Consider the following 27,544-nt stretch of genomic DNA (forward strand, 5'->3'; position numbering starts at 1 on the left):
ACGGGGTCTGGAAGCTTCCGCTTCCCCTTGCCCTGAGGACTGCTTCCGCCTGGCGCGCCGCGTTCCCCGCGTGCGGCCGCAGCTCGCGCTGCCCGTTCCCGGGCTTCCCCCGGCGGCGGCGAGCGAGGCGCTGCGGGGCCGGAGTGGGGAGGTAAGGCAAGGCCGCACGGGCGGGGCTGCGGCCCGGCCTACCCCGGCTGCGCGGTTCCCGGCGGCGGGAGGGGTCTCTGTTGCTCCGCGCGAGGCGCGCCGTGGCGGGCTGCGGCTTTGCTGCGTGCCGGCGCGTTTAAAGGGGCTCTGTGCGCCTGACGGACTGCTGTACGTCTGGCGGCGTCGGGTTTCAGGGCCGATTTCCGCAGAGGTGCTGTCGGCTGCGGTAATAAATAGCACGTGAATCGTCAACTTTATTAGTGGTGTTGTTCACTGATTGAAACATAGTGAGGTTAAACATACCTATTAAATATGTATATAGAGACATATAGCTCACACAAGGATGTGTGGAATTATATTCACCTTTAAGGGTGATATGCAAAAAGTAAAAATGCAGACAGAGCTTATTCAGTGTTTCACAGCTTTCTCCTTGATGACTGAAGTGGGTAATTTGAGTTTGCTTGCTGAGTATAACAAAGATGGGTGCAGGTCGCTAATGGGTAAAGCAGTTCTATGAGTATCTATGCGGTGCATCTAAATGCCAGAAAAAGTTAATACTTTAGTGTAGTAGAATTGGGCAATAGTAATAAGTGTTGGGGATGTACATATTTAGATGGACCATTGCAACACTTCAGTGTAGTCAAATGTTGAAGACAGTTGGACGTGAGTTTCTGTTTTGTCACTGACTCACTGTGAAGTAGCTGCCTGAACTCTTTCTTACTCTGGGGGCTATTCAACCTTACGTCTCTTCAGTGTTTGTGAGGAACAAGCAGAACAACCGCACATTTCATCTCTGTTTTGTCATTTGTTCTGTAGAAGTGGAAGCATGGCATCCGTGGAAGAAAACTTTCCTCGAGGGGGCATCCAGAAAAAACCCACAGAGGGAAAAACTCCCAACTTGAAGTTAGAGCGGGACAATTTGTTTGATGTATGTTGTTTGCCTGTTCTTGATTGACTCTTCTCAGCTCTTCCACTGTCTGAATAGGACCTGCAATCCTTCTCATCCCTTATTTCTATAGTAAACTATGGAAGGGACTTCCAGAAAGAGATAACTGCTGACCCCCACCTTGCTTCTGATCTCTTATAAGGTCCCTGATGTCTGATACATGTTGAATGTGATGACAGAAAAACTTCAATCAAAATTATCAATCAGGCTTTAGCTTTTAAACTTTCCACAAACATCTTGTTCCGAGGTGCTTGTATAGTGACGCTAGCATAAGTCATAGATATAGAGTAAGTTTGGTCTTTTTCTGTTAGTAGAGGTGGTGCCGATCACTTCTGCTACTCTTTTGCATTCCCGGGATTCACAATTTTATAAATTATCAGCCTCAGCCCAAAAGGAAATACTTTCGAAGACTTGCAGTAGACATATAGCAGTGACCAATGTAATTTTTTTTTGTCTCCAATCCTGGTATTTACTTCCAATTTTATTCTTGGCAGCAGAGTTCTGACTCAGTGCAAAGTTGCTCTCTTTATTCACTTTTTTTGTTTTCCTCACTGCTTATACTTTTACTTTAGGTTCACCATGAAGAACAATCCCGGAAAAGAAAAAGGAGCCAAAGGGATCAAGGAAAGCAGAAAAGGTTCAAGGCAGACAAAATAGCCGCTGCTAAAAACAGCGTTGTGAATATTGAACCACTCACAGTTGAGGTTTGTGGATACGTGTTTGATTTTTATGTGCATCTCTCTCCTGGGCTACGTAAAAATGGCGTGTTCTTCCTCACTAAACCTGTAAAATATATCAGTGATTTGGGACAAAAGTGTGTTTAACACCCTGTTATCACTGACTTGCCAGGATATCCACTGTATGCTCTTCTTCCTGCTTTGCCAGATGCTCTGTGAGGGAATGCTGCTCCTTGGTTGTATAAAAGAGGTCAGTGACTACGAGCTAGTCATCAGCTTGCCCAATGGACTCACAGGATTTGTGCCGGTCACGCAGATCAGCGATGCCTACAGCAAATTGCTGAGCAAGCAGGTGGACCAAGGAGAACTCCTGGAGGTGAGACCTTGGATTGGGGCTGTGTTTTGGGCCTGGGAGCTAGGGAGTGTTAAAAATACCTCAGAATCAACCCTGAGGTCTTGCTTGGGAGCCTGGTTTCTGGTGTCTCACAGCTGACTTGAATTTGATTGCCTGCAGTGCCTTAGCCTTGGCTAAATAGTCCTTGAGCTTTGTAGACAGCCTGCTGAACTTGAAGAGATTTTTGCTGCCTGTCTTCTGCTGAAGCTAAATGCTTATCCCTGGCTGTAGGCAATAGTGGGAAGAAGTTAGGAAAGTGTCTGAAAGACAATGCGAGGGTGCAAGCACTTCCAAGGGGCACAGGGAGTAGCATGGTTCTTGCAGTTTAGTTGTGTTCTGCCACGTACAACATGCTGCTGCATAGCACTAATGTAGACTGACCATCTTGGTTTGAAACTGACTTTTCCAAGCAAACTCTGCAACTTCCTGATAATGCTGATTGCTAGATAGAAAGAGGATGGAGTAATTGGTTACCTCATCTCTCTAGTGTCAGCGCTCTGTAAATTTTCCCAAGATGGTGTGGAATGTGGGATCTGCCAGGTGCACTAGCCTTCTGGTGGTGGGGTTTTACTCTGCTAAAGAGGCAGGTGAGCTCAGGGTCACGGTTCGCTCTGTAGATATCACTACATCTGACTCTGGCCCACACAGTATTCCTTTGTAGGTAAAGCTTACCAGACTTGCTAACATCATGTAGTGTGATCCCTGCCTCTATATTGAGATCCTGGTGTTTGTGGCATTTCCTGCCTTTTAGTGTAGTGTTGACGGAGAAACAGGACTTTCCTATGGAATTTTTATTTCAAAAGCTACTTCAGTAACAAATGGTGGCCGCCTTATGTTATTTAATATTGTCAAATTTGTGCATTTCTCACTTGATCATCTTGCTGGGCAGGACGTGAATTCGCTCTCGGACATGTATTCTCCAGGGACACTGGTCAGGTGCGTTGTGACCAGTGTTGAGAAAAGTGCTGATGGACGTCGGAGTATCAAATTATCAATCGACCCCAGGAAGGTCAATAAGGGTCTGAACGCTTCAGCGCTAGCACCGGGCATGGTACGTGTTCTGGGTCTGTCACAGTCTCTTTAGGCTTTGGAGGTGCTTCTTGCACAGTGTGTAGGGGAACATTTCAGTTTGTCCTTGAATGGGATCAGAGCAGAATGTGGAGCTGCTCCCACCATGGGAGAAACCTTGGGAGGAGAGGGCTGTGTTGGGTCTTGGTTCAAGGTTGTCCGTCATGAAATCCCTTCACCTGATTCTGCTTCAATATGGACAAGTTATTAAATAACTTATTTCTGAGTAGGTTTCATTGTTATTTATACAGAGAATAATATTTAACCTGTTTTGCAGAGCTGCTTGGTTGTTTAGGTTTTGTGGTTCCAGCTGTATGGTTGCAGGCATGTGCCTGCAGTTAGAGCACCTGCTATGTTTGAGCACCCCATTTTTTTCCCTACTGGTTTGTGAACTCCATATGTGCCTAGCTGGATAAGGGTAGAGTTGAGACCCCATGGCCAGATGAGCTCTGTAATAAGAAAGAATGTAGTGTTCTTTCTCCTGCTCTGGAAAGCTCATCTGTCTGTCCTCATGAAACAAGTGAGTATTTGGGTGGGGAGTCTCTTACCAGATGTGCATTCTTTGAAGACCCAGCTGTTTCATCACATTACTGAATTGCAGTGCTTCCCTCCCAACAGCTGCTCTCTGGCTTTGTGTCTAGTGTGGAAGACCATGGCTACCTGATTGATATCGGAGTCAGTGGGTCTCATGCTTTCCTGTCTCGTCAGAAAGCCCAAAATTACATCAAAGCAGTGAAGAGAGGTAAGTAGTAGTGCAGAAGCAGTTGCTGGGGTTAAAGTGGAGGTGGGGAATGACGGGGATTAAAGATTGTTACATCTGTGGTGCTAATGAACGTCAATGAGAGGTGCAGTCTTTGCGAGTTGCTGAAAACAGCAGTTTTATGGCTGGTCTGCAACAAGCCGCTGGGTTTCAGCCTGTTTTCTGACAGACTGTGTTACTGTTCCAAGCCCATCCATCCCTGCTGTCAGTAGACTTCACTTAGATCAAGAGGAGTTCCAGCTTCTTAAAACTTTTAGAAAGCTTTGGAAAGAGTGGAAGGGAATCCCTGAGTGTTACTGGTGGAGGTTCTATGCTGTGACTTGTCTTTGTAGGATCTGACTTGAAAATAGGCCAGAACCTGAACTGTGTCATTGTGGAAGTAAAGAATGATGGAAGAGTGGTCCATTTGTCCATTGATCGATCAGAGGTTGCTGCATCCCTTGCAACAGAGCAACAGAACTGGACACTCTCTAATTTATTGCCTGGGTTGGTGGTGAAAGCTCGAGTGCAGAAGGTGAGCTCTGGTTTGGGTTTGGTTTTTTGGGTTGTTTTTTTTTTTTTGAGTCATGCTGAAGGTAGGGAGACAGGTGAAGTAGAGATGGAAGTTTATGCCCTGGAAAATTTTGTGCTTGAGTTTAATTACTTTACAATAGCAAGCACTGTTATGTACTGGACGCTCCCTCACCTAGGGTCTGATCTCTGTCCTGGTTGTGATGCCATGAGTATAAAGGCTTCTGCCTGGAGTTGGTGCTGAAGCTTGAAGCAAATCAGGATGTGTTTTATGCTTCTCTGGCCTTTGCCTAGGAGAAGTATTCCACAGGTTACCAGTAGTCTTCACAGTAAACGTAGCATTATCGAAAAACTTAAGGACTGTTTTTGCAAGTCAGTGTAGAAGGCAGAATTGTTAGTGGGTTTCCTGTCTCTTGTGAGGTGCTTGTTGATTATCACTGACAGTGTCTTTTTGTGAAACGTGTGAATTGTGCTCTGTTTCTGATCTGCATGAAAACTGCATGCAAATGATTTTAGCAATTTTCCTTCACCTTTCTAGGTCGCCCCACTGGGGATCAAAGTGAGCTTTCTGTCTTCCTTCACTGGCATTGTGGATTTCATGCACATGGACTCAGAGAAATCTGTGAACTATTCTCCAGATCAAGCGGTAAGGAAGGTGAAGGATGGCTGGAGTTGGTATGTTGCTTGCAACATCTCTCATCTTCTCGAACATTTCAGTGGAATAATCTCTGAAATCTTACTGATGAGAGCTGTCTTTCTCATCCTTTATTTGAATTACTGTCATGGCTGCTTTAGAGCTGTAAAGAGCAAAGCCATTCCTGGGGTAATGGAACACTTATTTGGGAAGCATGAGAGACTTGCAAGTGACAGAAAATTTCTTGTGTGGCCAAGTACCAGACTAGTCTGTAAAGAGCAAACAGAAACAAAAATCTCTTGTCTGTGAAGCTGTTAGAACTGAAATGATGTCTTATTAGCAACATCTGGAAGTGCTTGTATGTGGACAGGGAGTTCAGATACCAAGCATAATGTCTGAAAACACGAGCAATGTGCCTTTCTCCTCTATTGTTTACAAACTTGTATTTAACTAACATATTATCTTCTCCCAGGTGAAAGCTTGCATTCTCTCTGTCCACCCAACCTCCAAAGTGGTGCGGCTTACTCTGCGGCAGGCCTTCCTCCATCCTGGGGGATCCCCAAACCAGCTCTCCACTGATCGCATGGGGGCAGTGGTGGAAGAGTCGACAGTGAAAGCTTTCTACAAGCAGTTTGGTGCCGTCTTTGAGCTTGATGATGGCATGCTTGCGTTTGCACGGGTAGGTACCAGAGCAGTGAAGGAAGTCCTCCATAGCTATCTTTGCCTCCTGGGGAAGGAGGCTAGGGGGAGGTTTTACTTTCTACCTTAATGTTCTTTGTGAGATAAGTACAACATTAGGACAACGTGGAAGGTGTTTGCCAAATCATACCTTCCCTTGTTTGGGTTGGAAGGTAGGAGGGTTATTGAGGAAGAACTAGTGAAACTTGATGCACAGAGTGAGTATGGTACAGGAACGATTTGGTTAGACGCTGCCACTTCAACCTAAGGTCTATATCAGTGCTTCTGTTTTCCAAATGCTAAATTGTATTTTTTTTTTTTTCTAGCTGAAACATCTTTCAAAAACCAGAAAATCCTTTAAACCTGGGGCATTTAAGGCAGGATGCAAACATAAATGTCGGATCATTGACTACAGCCTGATGGATGAGATGTGTGTTGTATCTCTGAAATAGTAAGTTTCATAGACTCTTCCAGAAAATTGTTTGAACGATTAAAAGGGTTTGGTCGAGAGTGGAAAATACTACATTGGTTTGCTGGACCAAAACTTGCCATTTGGGGTTTTTGGCTTGTATCTGTCTCACGTGAGGTTTTCTGCACATCTTGCATATCCTCTCCATACTATGGGAAGTTGAATCATAGAATCATTAAGGTTGGAAAAGACCTCTAGGATCATGAAGTCCAACAGTCAGCCTAACACCACCATGCCTGCTAAACCGTGTCCTGAAGTGCCATGTCTACCTGGTTTTTGAACACCTCCAGGGCTGGTGACTCCACCATGTCCCTGAGCAGCCTGTTCCAATGTTTGACCACTCTTTCAATAAAGATATTTTTCCTAATATCCAATCTAAACCTCCCCTGATGCAGCTTGAGGCCATTTCCTCTTGTCCTATTGCTAGTTACTTGGGAGAAGAGACCAACACCCACCTGACTACAGCCTCCTTTCAGGTAGTTGTAGGGAGCAATAAGGTCTCCCCTCAGCCTCCTTTCCTCCAGAAGGGGACAGTTGGGACACCATCAATACAGTTGGTGGTCTGAGGCACAGAGTGGCTAAATTAGTTTTGCCAGTATCATGTTGGAAGACTGTGGGTGAAGAGGAAATTGAACGTTGATGTTCCAAGTCTCAGCCTATTTTGCTTCTCCCTCATAGTATTTCAATCTATGTGGCTTTAAGCAATGCAGATGATGGGTTCCCTCTTCATGGAACCATGGCTGGTGTGGCCAGGTGTCACCTGGAATGGAGCCTGGTGAACCTCCCTGAGACTTATGTCCAGAGAGCTGTTTTGGGAGGTGGGTCAGTTGGAGTAAAACACAGAACTCTGGAGCTGTAGAGCACTGTGTGTGTGGGGGGCATAATGGATATTTGGGACAAGGCAGAGGGGACTGTTTCCTCTTATCCTGAATTTTCTTCAAGTTGACTGATTGGTTGTCTCGTGTGGTGTCTCCTTCCTAGCCAGATTATTGAAGCGCGGTTTCTGCAATACCAAGATATCCACACAGGGGATGTGGTGCAGGTGAGCTTCTGAAGGACTGACACAGTACTGTGTGGCCGTTATACTTAAAACAGTGACCTAGCTAATGTGCATTTCCTCTGCCAAATATATATATTCAGCTTCAGATCCAGACTAGTGAGATGAAAATGAGGAGAAAAACTTCTTGCAGGACTCGATTAATGGAGTACAGTACTTTTCTTTCCGCATTTTGTTCAGGTTTTCATTCATGATGCTGTCAAGGCAACCAAATTTTAGCCACTGTCATTTATTTATGGCCATGAATAAATTTTTAGAAAGATTTGAGTGAAAGAGACTAAAACTAACCTTGCACTTAAAGTAAAAGTTTGTGTATGGACCATCACAATCAGCTGATGGGCAGAAAGTTACTCAGTTATGATCATTCATATGTTGGAGTCATGACTGTATTGGTTATGTGTCTGGAAACAATTCTGGTTTGCCAGAGTCAATTGGGATTTTGCAGAAGTAGCCTATGCTTAAGGAAAAGAGGCTGTAAAACAACCTTACGTAATGTATAACAGTTTGTGGGTCAGATTGGTTAGGTGAAGTGTGGGTTGAACTAAGATTTTATTTTTTGGAGGGTGATTAGAGTTGGTGGTAATAGGTGGTGCAGTGTCTTGGCTGTTTCCTACCTGTGCAAGGTCTGCTTTTCATGCTGAATTTACTGATCCTTTTCCCTGTTTTGGGTTCTAGGGCAAAGTGTTTTCATTGAAACCGATTGGGATGCAGGTGAAGGTGACTGATGGGATTAAAGGGCTTGTGCCATCCATGCATCTCGCTGAGGTGATCCTGAAGCAGCCTGAGAAGAAGTACAACACAGGAGATGAAGTCAAGTGTCGGGTGAGAGCTGTCAGGCAGGGTCTTCAGCTGCTTTGCGCCCTATTGTTCTGAGTATTTAGCAGCTGGGTTGATCAGACAATGGCAGACATGCTTTTTGAACCTTCTCGTACTCCATTCTTGTAGGTGCTAGAGTGCAATCCTGCAGGAAAGAAGTTGATCCTTACTCTAAAGAAAAGTCTTGTCCAATCAAAGCTTCCAGTCCTCTCCAATTATGAAGATGCAAAACCAGGTCTGATCACACACGGCTTCGTGGTGTGTGTGAGGGAGTTTGGCTGCATTGTGAAATTCTACAATGATGTCAAAGGTCTGGTACCCAAGAATGAGCTGAGCTCAGAACCCATATCTTGTCCAGATAAAGTCTTCCATGAAGGCCAGGTAATAAACGTACCTATGTCGTGCCTTGTGTTTGAATGCAAATGAGAAATCTGTGGTTGAGTTGACCCCAGCATGGGTTTTCCCCTGGAGGAACCAGCTCCACCAAGAAATGTTCATGTCCTTTCTCTTTAAGTAATGGTTATGCCTCATTTAAACAGATCAGGCTGTAAAAGAGGCAGCTCTTCTCCCAGTATTTCACAGACCTGTCTGTTTCTAGGCACTCTCTGTTCTGGTGTGCAGGAGAGACCATGGTATGTGATAATAGGAACTACACTTTGTCGAGTTACTGAGATCTTAGTAGAAGGTTGGGGTTCTATGCTGCAGGTTCTTCTCAGGAAGTTAAAACTCTTACCTACAGAATTAGAAGAATGAGGTTTTCTGCCTCTGCATTATTCTGATTTTTCTGTTTGTTTCAAATCCTGCGTATCTTAAAGCAGACACTCTGGAAACCATGCTGTTCACAGCGTTTTGGTCTTTGTTGTGAGTAAGGTTATAGAGATCTCAGCCCTCTGTTATTTTTTTTTCTGGTGCTTTTGTTTGTCTTTAATCCTACTGTTTGTTGGCTGGCTTATTTTCTAGTCAAGATTTCTGACTGCAAATCGACATCTGAATTTTATTCTCAGCTGTGTTACAGACTTGCCATTTACAGGTCATTTAATGATTATGTGCTTCCATTTTCCATCTGTGTGATCAGAAGGACATTTGCCTATGGTTGAACCTGTTAAGTTATAGTCACTGGCCTGCTATCCTTATGTGTGAGAGAAAAGTGTGCTGTGTGTGCACTTTACTGTTATTATATAGCTGGTAGCACACTGGGGGGGTGGTGTCAACTGAATTAAGCTTTTGTTTTCTCTTTTTTTCCTGCAGGTTGTTAAAGTAGTGGTCTTAAAATGTGAGCCCCAGCAGGAAAGACTCTTGTTGTCCTTCAAGTTATCAAGCAAGTCTGCTTCGGAGGACAAAAAGGAATGTACTCCGAAGAAGAATCAGGACGTGAAATATCAAATCGGAGAGGTATTAAATTCAGTGACTGCTCCCTTTTTTGCCTTTTCTTTTCCAAACAATTTGGTATCACTTTGCACAACTTTGCTTCAGGAAAAGCTGTTGGTTGTCAGGAACTAGCATTAAATGTGCATTTCTTATTGTGCGATTGGTCTCCTGGATCAAAAAACAGGATCTCTGTTGTCAGAGGTCAGGATAAAGGAGTCCCAGGACCGTCCTTCTAGGGCTACCAATTAGTGCTCCTACTCCTAGGTGGATTACTATTTCTTCTGGATGCTGCTGATGTCCTCACTCCAAAAGCAGATAGTCTTGCTCCCTGGAAAAAGATAACTTCAGAAAAATGTTTTGAAATGCTTCGCTGTTGTCTTTGGAATAAACAGTTTCCAACACCCTGCAGATATTGCTAATGCAGGAACCAGACAGCGCTAATCTTGTTTAAAGTATTCCCTTATCCCTTCAAATAGAAAGTTACAACCAAGAGACTGTTGCTAGCTCTTGATTTCTCTGGGAGCTGAGAATTACCTTTGTTTTAATATTGGCAGGCTTTTGAGGCTCAGCCCTGTGGATGTGAGATCTTCTCATATGTATCTGGGAGGCCGTGTTGCAACCCCTGCAGCACAGCATTTGGTACCCTGGGCGTCAAAAGGTATGACTTGGAATTTTGTATCACTGTGTGTGTTCTCTTTTCAGGTGGTTGATGTGAAAGTCTTGAAGAAGAAAGATCACGGGCTAGAGGTTTCTGTCTTAGAAGATGAAGGCAACGTGATAGCCTGGATTCCCACAGTGCACTTCTCTGACTTTGTTACTAACTGCAAGCTCTTGTGGCATTGTCTTCAAGAGGGAGATGTCCTGCCCAGAGTTATGTGCCTAAGTGACAAGGGAGAGCGTATCGTATCCTTTGCCGCCTCAACCGGTCAAACGAAGCGGGTGGGGGAAAGGAGGTATCGGTCAGGAGTTTAGAGTATTAGCAACAAACATGAGATACACTAGTTAGTGTGTTGAAGTGGAAGTGCCTGTCAAGCTAGCGATGCTTCAAAGAGTTATTATAATTTACTTGTGTTAAAAGTGAGGCTCAGCTGCTGCTTAGCTGTCAGCACTAGGACTTGCTTGTGAATTGCTTGATCTCACAACCAGCTTCTGGGCTGTTAATCATATCACAACCTTAGCAAAAATTTTGCTATTTTTATACCAAAATTCAGAACTGGAATGTTAGGAAGTTGACATTTCTGCTAGTGTGAAGTATACATCTGTAATGCTGAGCAGCTTGAGAAACATTGGTTGCTAAACTTTAGTGTAGAGAGATCAAGATGGTAATTGGAATTGCAGGGTTTTGAGCTCCAATACTGTCTAACCTGCAAAAAGTTCTCTAGCCCAGTGGTTAGCAGCACCAAGAGGTTTGCTTGGCATAAGGCTCCTTTCATTCATCTTTTCCCATTTTTCCTAACTGGTTGTTCAGATCTTGAGCAGAAAGTCTGCAGTGATTTCTGCTGTACAGGAGGAGCAAGTTGTGAGAAGTTTCTCTGAAATCCAGTGCGGGATGCTGTTGACTGGTTACGTGAGGAATGTGATGCCCTTTGGAGTGTTTGTGGAATTCCCTTTTGGTGTGACAGGACTGGCGCCCAAAGTGGTAAGCAATGCGTTCACTTTAGCAAACAGCGTGTGTGTAGTCAGGCATGCTTGAAACATGGCTTTTAGCAAAGGAACAATAACACAAAGGGAACAGTAGGGCTGTGGATCCTGCATTTGTACAGCTTCATCCAACAGGGTGAAAGCTGCTTTTAGGTCTGTGTTTTAGTTCACTTCGAAAATTGAATAAAAGACTTTGTTCAAGTGAGCTTAAGCTTCAAACAAGGATTTCATGTGACTTCAGTAAGTCATTTTAATTGGTGGCTTTTCGTTAGTCTTTGTTAATTTCTTTGACACATTTTCATGAAGTCTTAACTGAAATGCTTCTGAGCAGCACTGCTGGTGGTTGATTGTTAGCAGCTGTGCTCAGTAACCCTTGCACCTTTGTTTCCTTTGCACAGAGCATGAGTGACAAATTTGTGACGGACACCAAGGACCACTTTGTGGTGGGACAGACTGTGATTGCAAAGGTGATGAGCATTGATGAGGAGAAGCAGCGCGTGCTCCTCAATCTGAAGGTGTCAGAGTGCAGCTCAGGCAATTCTGCTGCAGAGAGCTTTGCCCTGCTAAATCAGTATTTCAAGGAGATGAAAGAAATCAGAAACTTGTGGAGAAGAAGAGGTAAAAGATTGCATGTGTTCTGCTGAAGGGGATTGTATCACAAGAAAGGGGCTCCAGAGGAACAAAAAGGGAAAACAATTTCCTTTTAGGTGAAAGAAAGCTCAGTTCAAGCAAAGACTTGGCTTCCAAGAGGAGCTTGCTAGATGAAGGATGTGTGTGCAGTGTCTGCTGTTGACAAGAAGGCTTTTTGGAACTACAGCTGAAACAAGCCAAAAAAGCTGCTCTCATCAATGAAGTCTGCTATGCTTCTTACATTGATTTCAGGTTGAAGCTCAGAGAATTTAAAATAAGCGAATAAATAGATGAACTGTGAGATCCAGATCTCAAAAGAGGAAGGGAGATAAAGTGGTAGTAAAGGATGAGTTCCTTGAAGGGTCTGTGAAGGTGAAAAGAAGGAAGGCCAGGGTGAGATTGGATGTTCTGGCAGTCAAGAACTGCTTCTGCTAGTCCTATGGTACGGAAATCTGCATTTGTGCATGCTGTGATCATTGAGTTGTTTTTTATTGTTGATATTTGTTCATGGGATAACCGATTTTTGCAGAGGGATTTTTTCGGCTGCCCTAAGCCTTAGCTGGGATCTGCTCAACTAGAATGTACAGTGATGCCTTTACTAGCTTCAGTACAAGGATAATTATGCTGGCACTCAAGTGCTTGCGGTAACCCAAACCTAGTACTCGCATGAGGATGACTTTGTACAAATAGATTTGCCTACTTGTATTGCAGGTTTGCTGAATGAGTTTTCTGGCAAAGGTTTTCTCTCATGCTGTTTTTCTAGTGTTAGGAATACTGGATGTGTTGCAGTTTATTTTTAACAAATTCTAACTTTGCCATTTTAGGTTATTTTTATATCTGGTAATGTTTAAGGTTTTGTTTCCTGTAAGTTGTGAAGTGGCAGGTCTGTTTTGTGTTTTTAGAGTTAATCTATTTTGCTTTCACCTTTTTGTCTGTGCAATGCTGTGTGGCAGTGTTTGTATAAGATTGGAAAATGTTCTCTCCAAAGGTACGAGATCCTGAATTTCACAAAAGTGTTTCTACTTTGGCTAAATCTTAGAATTTACTACTTTGTATTCCTACAGATTGAGGAGCCTAAATTTTGATTTTTCTTATGAAGGTGGATATAAATTCTTGTTCATGCTTTCTGGAGAAAATGTGAAAACTGTCTTTGTTTTGTGAAGAAACAGCATAGATAAAACTGATATCTCACTTTTTCTTTGCTTTATTTAGGGGAGTCCAGCACGGCCCGAGACCTTTGCAAATTGGTGCCTGGGAAGGAGCTGCAGCTGGTCGTGCAGGAGGTGAAGGAGGATGGCTCAGCACTGTTCAGTGGCAGCTGTGTCACAGGCTTGACACTGACGGCCACTCGCTACCATTTGGGAGGTGAGGGTCTTTTCTTTGACTGCTTGCTTTGGTTTTCACTCTTGTACTTAGAAACCGCTGTCCTGAAATTAACTCTGCTGAGGAACCAGCATGGAAAAAGTCCGATCAGACTAGGGATGGGTTTGAGGAGTAGTGTAGTTTCCTGATGTATTGCCAACCCATTTGCATGATTCAGAAGATATCACTTAAACCTGCTTGTGCCTCTGTTATACACCATCTGTAAACTGGACCTAATCGTGCCTCATAACTTGGCCTCATTTCTGGCTGGCAACCAGTCACCAACAGTGTTCCTCAGGGCTCAGTCCTAGTGCCGGTTCTGTGCAATATATTTATCAACGATTTGGATGCAGGAGTTGAATGCACCATTAGCAAGTTCGCTGACGATACCTAACTGAGAGATGCTGTTGACTCTCTCGAGGGACAAGAGGCCTTGCAGAGGGATCTAGATAGATTGAAGCATTGGGCAATGATTAATAGGATGAAACTTGACACGTCCAAGTGCTGGATTCTGTACCTGGATGGAATAATGCCAGGCACAAGTATGAATTGGGAGAGGAGTGGCTGGAGAGCAGTCCTGCAGAAAGGGACCTGGGGGTGCTGGCCTGCAGCAGGCTCAGTAAGAGCCAGCAGCGTGCCCTGGCAGCCAGGAGGGCAAACTGCATCCCGAGGTGCATCAAGCACAGCACAACCAGCCAGTCGCAAGAGGTGGTCATCCTGTTGTACTCAGCGTTGGTGCGGCCTCACCTTGAGTGCTGTGTGCTGTTCTGGGTCCCATAATTTAAGAAGGATATGAAGGTCCTTGAATGTGTCCAGAGGAAGGCAAAAAAGCTGGTGAAAGAGCTGGAAGGAATGTCATATCAGAAGTGGCTGAGGACTGTGGGTTTGCCTAGTTTGGAGAAAAGGAGGCTGAGGGGTGACCTCATTGCTCTCCAGAGCTTTCTGAGGAGGGGATGTGGAGAGGGAGGTGCTGAGCTCTTCTTCCTGGGATCCAGCAGGGAAACATGGGAATGGTTCAAAGCTGTACCAGGGGAGGTTTAGACTCGACGTCAGGAAGCATTTCTTTACCGAGAGGGAGGTCAGACACTGCAACAGGATCTCTAGAGATGTGATCAATACCCCCATCCTGTCTGTGTTTAAGAGGCATCTGGACAATGCCCTTAACGAGTTTGGTCAGCCCTGAATGGGTCAGGCAGTTGGACTAGATGATCCTTGTAGGTCCCTTCCAACTGAAATACTCCGTTCTATTGTATTGGGCATCTTGTGAGGTCAGTTTGTGCTCTGAGGTCCTTGGTTGAAGCATACTGTATATAGACAAAAGTATTGGCACAATCTCCAGCTTACTCAATTTTTTAATTTTACGAACATGTTCCTTGGAGCATGCTTTATCTGAAGTATGCATTAATTTTTCTTTTCAATCAACGTGTATTTGAAACAGGGCTGCAATTTCAGTACTTTGTGATTTGAAAAATGATTTATTATGCAGAACCAAACAAGTACATGCTGAGATAACGAATAAACCAATGAAACCAATATGAACTGCCAACTTGAGCAGGAGTAATATCCTGGTACTTCTGTATTCCAAAGAGTTTCTTCGTTTCCTCAGCAACATATAGACTGATGATGTCTTTGCAGATGTTAGCATTGCCTTTTTCAAAACCTTTATTACCTTGACTTTGTGATTAGTGTTGTCTGCATTATTTAAGAGTTGCATCTTCATGAAATCAATTTACTTCTTCCACAAACGTATCGGACTGTTTTTCTGAATAAAAAAGTCCATTTTTTTTCCTGCCTGCCTTTAATGTTGGAGAAATCTGTTCTCTGCTTAAAGAGACAACTTACACATCCGGCCACTGAATTGACTTCCTTACAGCAACATAGTTACAATTAGTAACTAAGCAGTCTATTTATCACTATGGTCTTCAGGAATTAAACTGAACCACAGGCAACCCTTCCTATCTGTCATGTGCCACTCGCTCAGTTGCTCATAGTCTGTCATTGTCATCAGGAGATAAATCTGCTCATTCTCATTTATAGACAAAAGTGTTGTTCCTGGTGAGAAGACCAAGGCATTGGTTCTTCATGTGGATGCCCTCACATCCAAGGTGTACGTTTCTCTTCGGGAAGAGCTGTTAAAACGAAGAACCAAGCAAGTAAGTGTTCAGTTTTCAGTTCTGTGTGTTTCTGTTTGTCTATCAAACTCTAGGTGATGAATGAATTTGGGCTGGGGGGTGTTGGTGTAGGGGTGGGGCCAGCTGTTTCCTTCCTCCTTCAGAACGGTGGGAGGCAGACTGGAGGGAATCAAAATCTCAGCAGGGTAAGTCGCTGTCTTTGTTTCTGTCTAGCGACTCACAGAGAACTCCCAGCACTCTGCCATCGTGCAGCACATAGCAGAAGAGTTTGCCATCGTGTCTTTGGAAACAGGCCAGCTGGCAGCTATCCCCATAGCCTCTCACTTCAATGACACCTTCCGTTTTGACTCAGAAAAACTGAAGGTGGGACAAACAATCTTTGCAACCTTAAAAGTAGTGAAGGTGAATGACCATGGAGTCTTATTAGCAGTACAAGGCCCAGCGAAGAAGAATGCTTTTGTAAGGGTCCGGAATGAATCTGAGACAGCATTAGAAGAGATGCTTGCTCCTGTGAAACACTCACTTTCCCTGGGAGATATTGTTACTGGTACTGTTAAATCCGTCAAACCAAGCCACGTCACAGTTGCTATTGACGAGAAGCTGACAGGTTCAATCCATGCATCCCGGATTCTGGATGAAGTTCCCATAGGCTCTTTTCCAACGTATACTCTGAAAGCTGGACAGAAGGTGACTGCTCGAGTCATTGGAGGCAGAGATGTGAATACTCACAGGTGGGAAAACATGCTCATAATATTACTTCTTGGGGAATGCAAGGGGTGAAACAGTTACTCAACTTGGATGATCTAGGCACCTCCCTCTGTCGCCATATACTGTTACAGCTATTCTTGCTGGAGTAGTTAAGGCCTGAGGAAATCTGCTATTGTATTCTGAGATCCAGGTTTCAGTGAATTAGCTCTCTACCTGTTTCACTGTATTTATCTTGAGTATAGATTGCTAGAAAAAAAGATGTCTAAACACTTAAGGTCCAGTGGAAGCAGGATTTGGCCCCAGGGGCTAAATTTGACCGAGTATTTTGGTACCTAAATTGCCACTGAAATAATACTAGGAAGAATTGGGACTGGAAGGCTTTGGTAGTTTCAGAGGGCTTACGCCTGTTTTTTTGCCAATGCAGAGGGATTACAGGTGACTGGAGTCTGGGGAGATCATGAGAAACTTTGATGCTTTTCCTGTTCTTTAGGTACCTGCCCATCACCCATCCGCACTTCACACGGACTATCCCAGAGCTCAGCATTCGACCAAGGTAAGTGTTGGCCTCTGTGCTGCCTGCAGATGCTTCACAGACCTTGTATTCTTGGGGGTTTCCTCCCTTGTTCCTCCCATTTGTGAAGAAGCTGGCTATGAGCAAGGAGCTCCACGTGTGTAAAGTGTAGCAAGGCCTCTTACTCCCTCTTTCACAATAACTTGGGTCTGGGAGCTGTGTTAAACCTTAGAGTGCTCTCCTAGCATGTGATTTCTTTTGAATGTCCTTTTGGCTTCAGATTCTGCCAGTCTGGATTCTGGTATGTCTCTTCATGTTAGAAGGATTCCCTCTTAAGTCCAGGGAAGAATTAATTCCCTGCAAAAAGATGCAGCTGGGGAGGGGGATGGGGATGAATGTCATGGTCACAGTAGTTATGGCTCACCATAATCTCTTGGGTTTCTAACTCCTATATTCATTAGGACCAAAGCTGTCTTACTGATGTCCTCTTTCTTTGTTTGCAAACAGCGAAATAGAAGGGAAGGTCACAGCAATGCTGAACCTTAAAGAAGATGGTGCCCTCAAGAAACTTGGACTTTACAGTGTTGGACAGACAGTCACCTGTTTTGTGAAAAAGGTGAGGTCAGAGTCTTCCGAGGAGGCAGCAAGTGAGGGTGACCTCAGGGGCCTTAGTTCAGACCTAAACACTGACACTGCTGTGGTCTTCATGAACTGTGAGAGCGGCCCACGCAAAGTGCAGTGTCTTATGGGGAGAGCAGGAGAAGGAAGTCATATTTTCTGTACTTGAGGTAGTCAACCTGACTCATCCTCTTCAACATGTCTGTGTTTCCAGCAGATGCTTCCCACCCTGCACTCTATCAAAATGGCCTTTAAGAAGTTGCGTGTGCCACCAGCACAAAGTACACTCACTGCTGATCTTCTGTGTGCACTTGCCTGTGAACCACAGCAGCATTATGCTTGTAAGAGTAGACGCCAAATCACCATTTTTGCAGAGTGCAAGAGCCAAGTCTGGAGTAGTCCTTTCTAGCCTTAAAAATTAGCAAATCCACTGGGGGAAGATTTGTTTTGGGTTTTTTTCCTCCAAAGTCTCATGCTGTCTTCTCTGGTTATTTGGTAACTTTGCAGTATAACATCCTCAAAAATTGGCTGGAGGTAGAAGTTGACCCTGACATTCGAGGAAGAGTTCCTCATCTGCTGCTGTCTCTGAACACCAAGGTAAGAGGGCATTACAGATAAGCTACACAAAATTTCTTCCGTGCGCATGGCTGCAAGTAATGATTGCAGGCACTTCTGACGCCTATGTGAACTCATAGACCAGTGCTCTGCCCTTTAGGCATTACTGCCCCTCACTGACAAGCAAGTACTATGCCTGTAGCTAGTTTGGCTCAGGATAACAGAGCTATTGAAGCAATGCTGAGCTATCAGTCAAATGTACACATCAAAGATGAATTTGGAAAGTGTAAAGCTTCATAGGAGAAATGGAAGTCAGAGTTGTGCAAATCTTTCCTGGTAATAAGTGGAAAAATCTCTTTTCTTTCAGGTCTTAAAACATCCAGAAAAGAGCTTCAAAAATGGCCAGGCAATATCAGCTACAGTGACTAGATCAGATGTCACCGAAACAAACCTCTGCTTGTCACTCACAGGTATAGTGGAGTCTTAACAGCAGGACCCCACTGCACCCCCCATTCTTTACTCGGCAGTGGGCCTGGACTGACCCCTCAGGTGAAGACGTTACACTCCAGAGCCAAGCTGTACCTCCCTGTGGGACAGAAGTGACCCCTGGGACCCTAACCCAGGTGTAAGGCACGCAAGGCAGGAGAGGTCAGACCTTTAGGCTAAAGAATCACTTTCCTGCTGTCTGAGACTGAAGCCCTTGTCTGAGCCCTTGTGAACATATTCCCTTCTGATCTCAGACATGAGACAAGGTTGTCGACCTTTGTCAGTTATTCTGGATGCTGGAACTGTGCAACTAGGGGACCTTACCTTGTCCAGGCTACCAAAGCAAATGTTGCTGTGAACGGAGATAGTGCATAGACTGCACCTTACCAAAAATTGGTGGGTTTGATGTGTGACTAGGCAACTAAAATCAGGTTCACCAACTCGTTATGCCTGTTACTTTGGTTGCATACTTTTGGAGTATTATGAAGCCCTCTCCTTTCCACACTTTTTCCAGGAATTCAGTCACTGGAGCAGGGCACCATCACTGTAGGCATGGTAACAAAGGTGACTCCACACATCGGTTTGATCGTTACGCTGCCAGGTGGGAAGACTGGCAAAGTCAGCATCTTTCACCTGAGTGATACTTACACGGAGAATCCTCTGGGTGACTTCAAAGTTGGCAAGATTGTCAGGTCAGTAATTCTCTTTCTTGTTTCCTCAAACTGTAAGGCTTAGAAATATTCCCCTTTGGTGACAGGCTTTTTGCTGCCAATAATATGATGTCAGATTTGTAAGGTTCAGTCTGTAGCTAAGAAGTAATACTGACTTATGACCTTATATGCATTTGGGTGAAAGTTTTGTATTTTCTGCGTATGAAGAAGCCCCTTTTCAGCTGCCTTCTTGGACTGTGTTTTGAGAGTAGCTACTCTCTTAGCTAAGGTGCTGATGGGACTGAGGGAAGCCAGTTATCCCGGCTCTGCTGTGGTTCTGTGAGCTGTTTGGCAAGTCATTTGTCTTTACATTTGTAATGCACAAGTAATTGTATTTCCCTACTTCACAGTTCATGTTTCAAAACATGTTTGAAAAAGCCCTTTAGCTGGTTTCATCAACTGGTGTGTCATGCTAGTTTGTGTTAGACAGCAAGTGCTCCAAGGGACAGAGTCATTTGTTTCCTCTAGAGCTTTATTCTGCTAGTGAAAATATCTGCTTTCTACCTGTGACTTTTTTGAACAGGTATAAAAGCTTTCTGTTTTCTCCCTCTACTCTGCTATGCAGGTGTTACATACTCTCCAATAAGAACGGCAAAATCCACTTATCCCTCCGGCAATCCCGGTACGTGTTGTCCCTCCTGTCTGTTGATCTCCTACTAGTGAAGAAAAGGATAGTGAAATACAGTAACTATTGGTTTGTGCAGATCAGTGTGAAGCATTAAAACAACAAGGACTAAATTTTTTTTAAGGGATGAGGTTTGTTCCTACTTCCGAAAGATTTTCCTGTGTATCAGCAAATGTGGAGGTGTCTAACACTTAATGTAGAGCTGATCAAATGGGTTCAGATTTAATTTCTGTTTATCATAGTTTCTAAATCTGACTTAACCTTTATTTTTGTTTATTTGGGAAGAAAGGAGTAGTTCCATGTTTTAATTTGCAATACAAATACGTTACTTTTCAATGTTCAGCTGCATTTTAAGATTAAATAGCAGACTTGGTCCTAAATGTCTCTTGAAACTGACCCTTTTGCTTTGTATTCTCTATGGAACAAAAATACATAAAGCATGTGGAATGAAGTATTTTAGACATATGTGGGGCAAAAAAACCCAAGCCAGTGCTGTGCAGAATTTCAGACAGCATTTTACTCTCCTCATTTTCTTAGTATCAGAGACAACATCAGAGCAAGCCAGGCTGATCTGTTTTGTTTGGCTTTGTTTACAGCAGCATGTCTATTCCCTAATGCTATGTGTAGCTTGGCAGAGATGCAGATAGTCCATTAGTACATTTGAATAAACTGGAGGGTGTCTCTGATCCGGTATGTTTACCAGAAAGTACAAACTGTTGTTAATACTGATTTATTTTTTTGATATCCAGGGTGGAATGGGGATTGTTCAGATAAGTGCTTTAACTTCTAACCTCTCTTCTTTTAGGCTAAACCCAAAGAACAACAGGAAAGTGGAGGATGTCGAAATAACATGTATTAAGGATGTTAAAAAAGGCCAGCTAGTGAGAGGCTATGTCAAATCAGTCACTCCATCAGGTGTATTTTTTGGGTGAGTAGCGTAAGAAAATTATTCTATGAAATGAGAAGTCTTGGAGAACTTATTTTGAATGTATGATTCTGGAATATTGCTTATTTTTGTTTTTCCTCTTCTCAGCTTGTCCACTTCTCTTCTGGGCCGAATCCTGTTCCAGAATGTTTCCCCTTACTTTGTACAGAAACACTCCTTATATGAAAAGTACCTGCCAGAAGGAAAGCTGCTCACTGCCAAGGTGCTTGGGTAGGTCCAACATTCTTTAAAAGGGGCCATCAGTTAGTAGAACGGAGATGATGGAGGAGGATGGAAAGAAGGAGGATGAAAGCCAGGAAGGTTTGAAAGAAGATCGTATCCTTGCAGCCATTGTAAATGCTCTGATTTTTTTTTTTTTCTCACTTCTCTCCTGCTACTCCTGGCAATGCACCACAGTGTAAATGGAAAAGAAAAACATATTGAGCTCTCTTTCCTGCCTGAGGACACGGGGATGCCAAGCGTCTTGCCTGAATCCCTAGGCCTACCACGATATGATGCAGAGGAAGAGAAGAGAGAGGAAGATGACAGGGAAAAGAGAGAAGAGCTTAAGCTGAAGACGAAACGGAGAAAAGGAAACTCTGAAAGTGAGCAGGTATGGATGTGATTACGCAGGACATGCTAAAGGACTTGGTTGGCCCAAACACTGAAGGGACTAGGAAGATCCACTGGAATCAGGCTGAGGAATTAAAAAGTGTAGGAAAAAAAAAAAAAGGATCAAATTACATTGGAGATTAGCAAAGATCAGAAACTATTCTATTTGGGTAGTAGTAAACTGAATTAGCAGCCCAGTTGTGTTGCCTGTGTGGCCCGTCTTGCTGGCCTTGGCACCGTATGTAGGAGAGCATGGGTTTATTCTCTGTTGTGTCTGTTACGTGCGAGGGATGCTGTGCCAGGGCACCACCCTCTCTCTGCTGTCAGGCTTTTTACTCTGTGATCAGAATTGCCTTTAAGATTCATCCCAGTTGTTGTCCTCCACCATCCACTCATTCCCCCTTGCTGCAGGAGGCAAAGCCAAAGAAGAGGAAGATCTGCCCAACAGATGAAAATGACAGTGGAATTGAGGTGTACTACCGGGAGGAGGAGGATGATGACCAGGAGGAGGAGGCCTCTAAGAAGAAGTCTAAGGTGAGAAATTTGAAGGAGAACCAGAGCCTGAAATGACTTTCCGGCCCTATTGAGATGTGACAAGTTTTGACTTGGATGACAGTAAGTATCATTGCTGCAGGTAGGAGTGACACAGACTGATGTTTGTGTCATCTGAAAATGCCTTGAGATGAATTGAGTTTAAATTATAGCAAAGGTGACCAGAGTTTAATGTTTTTGCTAGTGGGCTGTTTGCAAGTGTGAGAAGTCAATTGTACTGGCCAGAGAGAAGCCACAAGCAAACAGCAGTTGTCTGATCTCAGTGTAAAAATTTCACATTAAAACCCTGTCTTCCTTCAAACAGATAAGGAAACCTGGTGAAGCTCCCAGGCTGCAGGTTTCCATGGGCTTCACCTGGGATGAGGACATGAATGCAGTGGAGATACCTGTGCTGAATCAGAAGGAAGATAGCTCAGAGAGTGAAGAGGAGGATGATCCGCAGTCGAAGGTACTGTGTACTGTTGTTGCCTGCTCAGGAGACACCACGTGGTGGGTGGCTGTAATGTGATGCCTCGGAATTTGCATGTCTGTTTGCCCCATTGCAAAACCTTATAACCCAAGGGATCATCTCTGACAGCTGGTACAGAACTTCCTTAACTGCTCCGACCACTGGGCTTAGCAGCAGATTTCTCTGAAGCAGAAGAGAAAAGGCCCTGTTTTAGTACGGCTGCATGAAAAAAGGGCTTCTTGTGTTTACATGCTAAAAAAATAATTATTTAGGGTCAAACAAAATTTTCATAATTTTTGTATTTGATGTCAGCTTTGTGTTTTAGTTTTCTCAGTGTTGTAAATTTACATGAAAACCTGGAGCTGAAAAACCTTTTCAAACTGTAGTCCTCTTGTTTAGAAAACCACCAAAATTTCTTCTTTTGTGCTGAAATTTTTTTGTGAGTTTTCCAGTTTGAGCAATTCGGCAAAATCAGAAACAAGCTCATGAATTGCTTTCAGGATTTCCCCTGTTCCTCAAAGCTCACCTCTGTAAAGGCCATGCATGGCCGATGCTTTGTTGCCGGGATATAGCTGCGTTATGCAGAGAACTATGGCACTGTCAGTTCCCAGTTCAGACCTGGGTCACCCTAGTGATCCAGCAACATAGCCCAGCCTTGCACAATTTCTCGCCATGTATCCTGGATTTTTACAGAGTGGAGGGTGGTGGTGAGCACTGGCCTGGAGGGTAAAGGTGGAAGAATGAGAGGGAGGGGTGAAGTGCGAATCCTGCACTTGGGGTGCAAGATGAGCAAAGTATTTGGTCCCTCAATATATTTCATTAAACAAAATGAGATTTCATGTACTGCTGCTGCTCTTGGAGGTGTGAACTGTGTGTGAAGGGGTGGGAAGTGTGTACCACTTTCCTCCTCTCTTAAACAATTGGCCTCATCTCTTCCTCTGAAAACTGCCTAGCCTTGGGCGTACTGAGGTCTGGCTGTGCTTTAGCTGGGCCTGCCTATTCCCACATGAAGCACCTGCTTTTCCTTAGGCCTCCTTTTTTTGCTCTTTCAGCTGAAGAAACAAACAAAGAAAGAGAAGGAGCTAGAGAAGCAGAAGAAGGAGAAGGAGCTCTGCAAATTAGAGGCAGCTCTTATGGACCCCAGTCGACAGCCCCAGTCAGCAGATGACTTTGACCGCCTGGTGCTGAGCAGTCCCAACAGCTCCATCCTCTGGCTACAGTACATGGCTTTCCACCTCCAGGCTACCGAAATTGAGAAGGCCAGAGCTGTGGCAGAGAGAGCGCTTAAAACAATCTGCTTCAGGTAATAATGGGGCTCTGCCTTTCCTTGCCCCAAAGAATAAATCGTGGTGGGAGAAGAGCATTGGTAGTGTCATCAGTGTGTGTGCGTGTGTATGTGGAGTGGCAGAGTCTGTTTCAGTGAGATCAAAAGGATTAAATGGTAATAATTGTCAGCTGTCCCTTTGAAGGTCTGGCCTGAGTCACCACAGTTGGCCTGCCTCTGACTTGCTGTAGCTCATGAGCACAGTAACTCCCCCACGTGTGACAGAGTGCACAGACACACTTATGAGCAGTCAGAAGGGTTTGGAAGAGCATAATGCTGTCAGGGGTGTTGTCCTTAAATCAAAACATGAAACAAACTGTGAAACTCTTGTTGCTTATTCCGTAGGGCTGCACTCTTGTGTGTTAAATCATCTCTACAGCGTGATTAAGTATATTGTGCTTTTTTTGAATAATCCTTGTGGTTTTAAATTATAAACAGCAATGATCAAAAGTTGCAGTGTGAAGCAACTGCTGTGCTCTGTTCCAAAAGTGGCATTTCAGTGAGCAGTGTGCCCCCTTCCTTTGTCCTGGAGGTGGGCTAACAAGCCAGTGAGTCTTTGTAGGGTGTGCAAAAAGCTGATGATGACTGGTAAAAGGTTAAATATACTTGTTCACATCTACTTTAAGGGAAGAACAGGAGAAGCTGAATGTCTGGGTAGCTCTGCTGAACTTGGAGAACATGTATGGTACTGAGGAGACACTGATGAAGGTCTTTGAGAGAGCTGTTCAATACAATGAACCTCTGAAAGTCTTCCAGCATCTATGTGACATCTATGCCAATTCGGAGAAGTACAAGGTAAGGTAGTGCAAGCAGGTCCCAGGCACACACCCCACTCAGTCATGCCAGTAAACTACCAATGCTGGCTGTATAAGCTTTCAGCTGTCAGATGTTAGGCCTGTCCTGTTCCTAACTGGGATTAGTAGTTGTCATTGGCAGCGGATAAGGATACTTGCTTTTCTGTCATAAGTGTTTGGAGTTACCTGAGCCAAGAGTAACAGTTGTAAAGCTACAAGGCTTTATTACGAATCTGTGTGATCTAACACAACTCTGCTCTTCCAGCAAGCAGAAGAATTGTACCACACAATGCTGAAGCGTTTCCGTCAGGAGAAATCCGTGTGGCTGAAATACGCCTCTTTCCTCCTGAAGCAAGGCCAGGCTGAGGCTACACACAGGCTTTTGGAGCGTGCTCTCAAGGCTTTGCCCACCAAAGAACGTAAGCACTCTCTTCCCTGTCCTTAATGTGGACCATGTGTTGACAGGTCTCCAGTAGATGGACTGCTCTGATATCTCTGCTTGTGACCGTGTTTGTAATAACTGAAAAATTCAACCAGTTAGTGCTGAACGCGCTGCCCTTGACATTCAGGGGAGGGGAAATTTCAGCCTGGGTACCAATGCTGAATTCTCCTGTAGTAGAATTTGCTATGATGGGCAAAAGCAAAGCAGCCAAAGCAAAGATGACTTTGAGTCTTACAGCACTCTAGAAAAGTTCAGTTGATCTAGTCCTAGGTTTGTGCGGCTGTCCGTGGATGGTGCAAGATGCATTGTGAATGTAAGAATAAACTTGTCTCCTGCAGAGAGCTGAAACGAGAAGTGAACTGTGACCCTTCTCTCTCCCACTCTGATCCCGCCTTGGTCCAGAACCACTTTACAACAGAGCCTTTTGTCTCTGGGTAGAGATGCCTCTGTTCTGTGTAATTATTACTCATGTGTGTTCATAGGGAAGAGAGCTGCTGTGATACCCTAACTTGTCATTACTTGTTCCAGATGTGGATGTCATTTCAAGGTTTGCACAGCTGGAGTTCCGTTTTGGGGACCCAGAACATGCCAAGGCCCTCTTTGAGAGCACCCTCGGCAGCTATCCCAAGCGGACAGATATCTGGTCCATCTATATGGACATCATGATCAAACAGGGCAGCCAGAAGGAAGTACGGTGAGTTGTGCGGCAGCAGGCTGGGAAGGGGCAGAGCACAGCGCTTGGAGCAATATCTGAAGAGAGCAGAGGTACCCTGCAGTATGAGGTTGTATAGGGCTTCCCAAAGCAGAGCAAAATAGAATTTTTATCACCTAGAGAAAGAAAACTAGTGTGTGGAAGTGCTTATCCTTACCAGGACTGAGGAAACCCCAAGGGCAGAGGGAGACTGATTTGTAGGTAGTGGCCTGCATGACAGAAACTAGAGGACTTGCATCTGTCCCTCTAGAGGGAGGATAGCCTTGTTGTATCTGAAGGGTGAGATCAAGCCCTTGTCTGTTTTGTAACATAAAAATGGAGAAACTTCATTTTTTCCTTTTTCTTTTCTGATACTTGATAAAAGGAAGTCCAGCTTCCCCACTACGGATCCAGTCACATCTGCTTAATGAATGCAGAGTCAAATACAGTGGCTGGATCTTAGCTTAAGTTGACCAGCAGCCTTAAAGTTCTGCAAGCAAACGGAAGGCTTCTACTTTGAGGTTTTGGCCAGTAGACAGGAATCTCTTTCTTCAAGTACTGGCACTTTGCAGCAGGTTGAATGTCTCCCTCGACTTTCTGCTCTTTGTTCAAAGGCAGGTTACAGGGCTTGTATTGAGTACTGTCACCAACACAGCAATCTGAATCACTTTGGTTTCTTGCAGGGACATCTTTGAGAGGGTCATACACCTGAGCCTGGCACCAAAGAAGATGAAATTCTTCTTTAAACGCTACCTGGATTATGAGAAGAAATTTGGTACCACAGAAAGTGTCCTGGCTGTTAAAAGAGCAGCACTTGAGTATGTGGAGACCAAGAGTTCCCGTGCTGACACCTAAGTACAGCACAAGTAGAAGCAGACTCGGCTCTCCATGCAGTGCGGGAGCTGAGAGGTGTGGAGTTCTGCCATGAATGTCCATGGACAGTCAGTTTCTGGAGACTGTTGGTCTATGACCAAACCAAACTGGAAAGAACAAACAATCAAAGGAAAAGATTGACAAGTGTTTGCAGCTTTGTCCAGATGTTACAAACAATCCTAGTCTGTTGATGACTTTGAAGACATTATAAAACAGTCTATATTTAAAAACATCAATACAAACATCAGCAATACTTGTTCTACTTTCCTGGGGAAACGGTGCAATTATGACCCACTATTTTTGAAGTACAGCGATGTCTTATAAATTGGTTTCTCTCTGTCAAGATGGCAGAGAAGATTCTTGCCTTTTGGCTGAATTAACACTTTGAAAGATTTTATCTCAGGTGCCTTTGTGCTCCTAGAAATTGGCAGAGCAACACAAAATTGTGGCATAGTTGAGGTTGGAGAGGACCTCTGGACATCATCTGGTTCAAACTCCTGCTTAAAGCAGGGGTCGGCTAGACTAGGTTTCTCGGGACCGTGTCCAGTTTGGTTTTGATTTCTCCAAGGACTGAGACTCCACAGCCTCTCTGGGCAACCTGTTCCAGTGTTTTGACTACATTCACAGTAAAAAAAGTGTTTTCTTACATTTGAAATGGAATTTCTTGTATTTCAATTTGTGCCCGTTTCATCTTGTCCTGTCACTGAGCACCACTAAGAAGAGTCTGGTTCCACCTTTTTACATCCCCATGTCAGGTATTTATACATGTGGATAAGATCCACCTTGAGCTTTCTCCTCAGATTGAGCAGCTACAGCTCTCTCAGCCTTTCCTTGTATGATGGATGCTCCAGTTCTATAATAATTTTCCTGTCCCTCTGCTGGACTTGCTCCAGTAAGCCTGTATCTGTCCTGTACTGAGGAGCCCGGTACCTGACACATCACCCCAGATGTCTGACCACTGCAGAGTAGAGGGGAAGGATGACCTCCCTCGATCTGCTGGCGATGCTCTTCCTAATGCAGCCCAGAATGTGCTTGTCCTCCTCAGCTGAAAGGTCATATGCCTTTGAAGCCCGTAGCATCCAGTTGCGATGGATCCGCTGACACAACCACTGTTGTAACAAGTTGCCAGGGACTGATGACAGAAAAAATAGCGATTTTCAGCAGTGTTGTCTCTTAAGAGAAATCAGTGAAGTCAAAGAAAATAGTGCTTTTTGTGTGCTGAAAAAAAGCCATTCCTTCTGCTTGGAAAAAGCTCGGTATCTTGGCTACTTACATAGGCTCTGTCACTGGTGTTGGTGCCTTATGCTCTGTATGCTTGTAACTGTCCAGTAAGATGTGGGTGTGATCATCCACGTGTCTTACAGATGAAGAACTGAAG

General features: G+C 44.3%; 1 protein-coding gene across 1 annotated transcript; it reads left to right on the top strand.

The window, feature by feature from the left end:
* Positions 1-17: 17 nt before the first annotated feature.
* Positions 18-26,814, top strand: PDCD11 (programmed cell death 11). Its single transcript, XM_075423662.1, has 36 exons — positions 18-151; positions 967-1,078; positions 1,669-1,800; positions 1,982-2,149; positions 3,057-3,218; positions 3,854-3,977; positions 4,328-4,509; positions 5,044-5,151; positions 5,612-5,818; positions 6,144-6,268; positions 7,268-7,328; positions 8,019-8,165; positions 8,289-8,540; positions 9,408-9,551; positions 10,230-10,430; positions 10,996-11,166; positions 11,567-11,786; positions 13,011-13,163; positions 15,198-15,313; positions 15,506-16,023; positions 16,491-16,553; positions 17,019-17,127; positions 17,637-17,726; positions 18,052-18,154; positions 18,685-18,862; positions 19,446-19,502; positions 20,311-20,433; positions 20,539-20,661; positions 20,848-21,043; positions 21,454-21,576; positions 21,899-22,042; positions 23,095-23,345; positions 23,993-24,161; positions 24,426-24,579; positions 25,131-25,296; positions 25,977-26,814. Exons 2-36 carry the CDS (start codon positions 977-979, stop codon positions 26,146-26,148), a joined length of 5,514 nt encoding a protein of 1,837 aa, XP_075279777.1. The 5' UTR covers positions 18-151; positions 967-976; the 3' UTR covers positions 26,149-26,814.
* Positions 26,815-27,544: the final 730 nt, after the last annotated feature.

This window comes from Opisthocomus hoazin, chromosome 6 (assembly GCF_030867145.1).
Source record: "Opisthocomus hoazin isolate bOpiHoa1 chromosome 6, bOpiHoa1.hap1, whole genome shotgun sequence".
Taxonomy (NCBI): Eukaryota; Metazoa; Chordata; class Aves; order Opisthocomiformes; family Opisthocomidae; genus Opisthocomus; species Opisthocomus hoazin.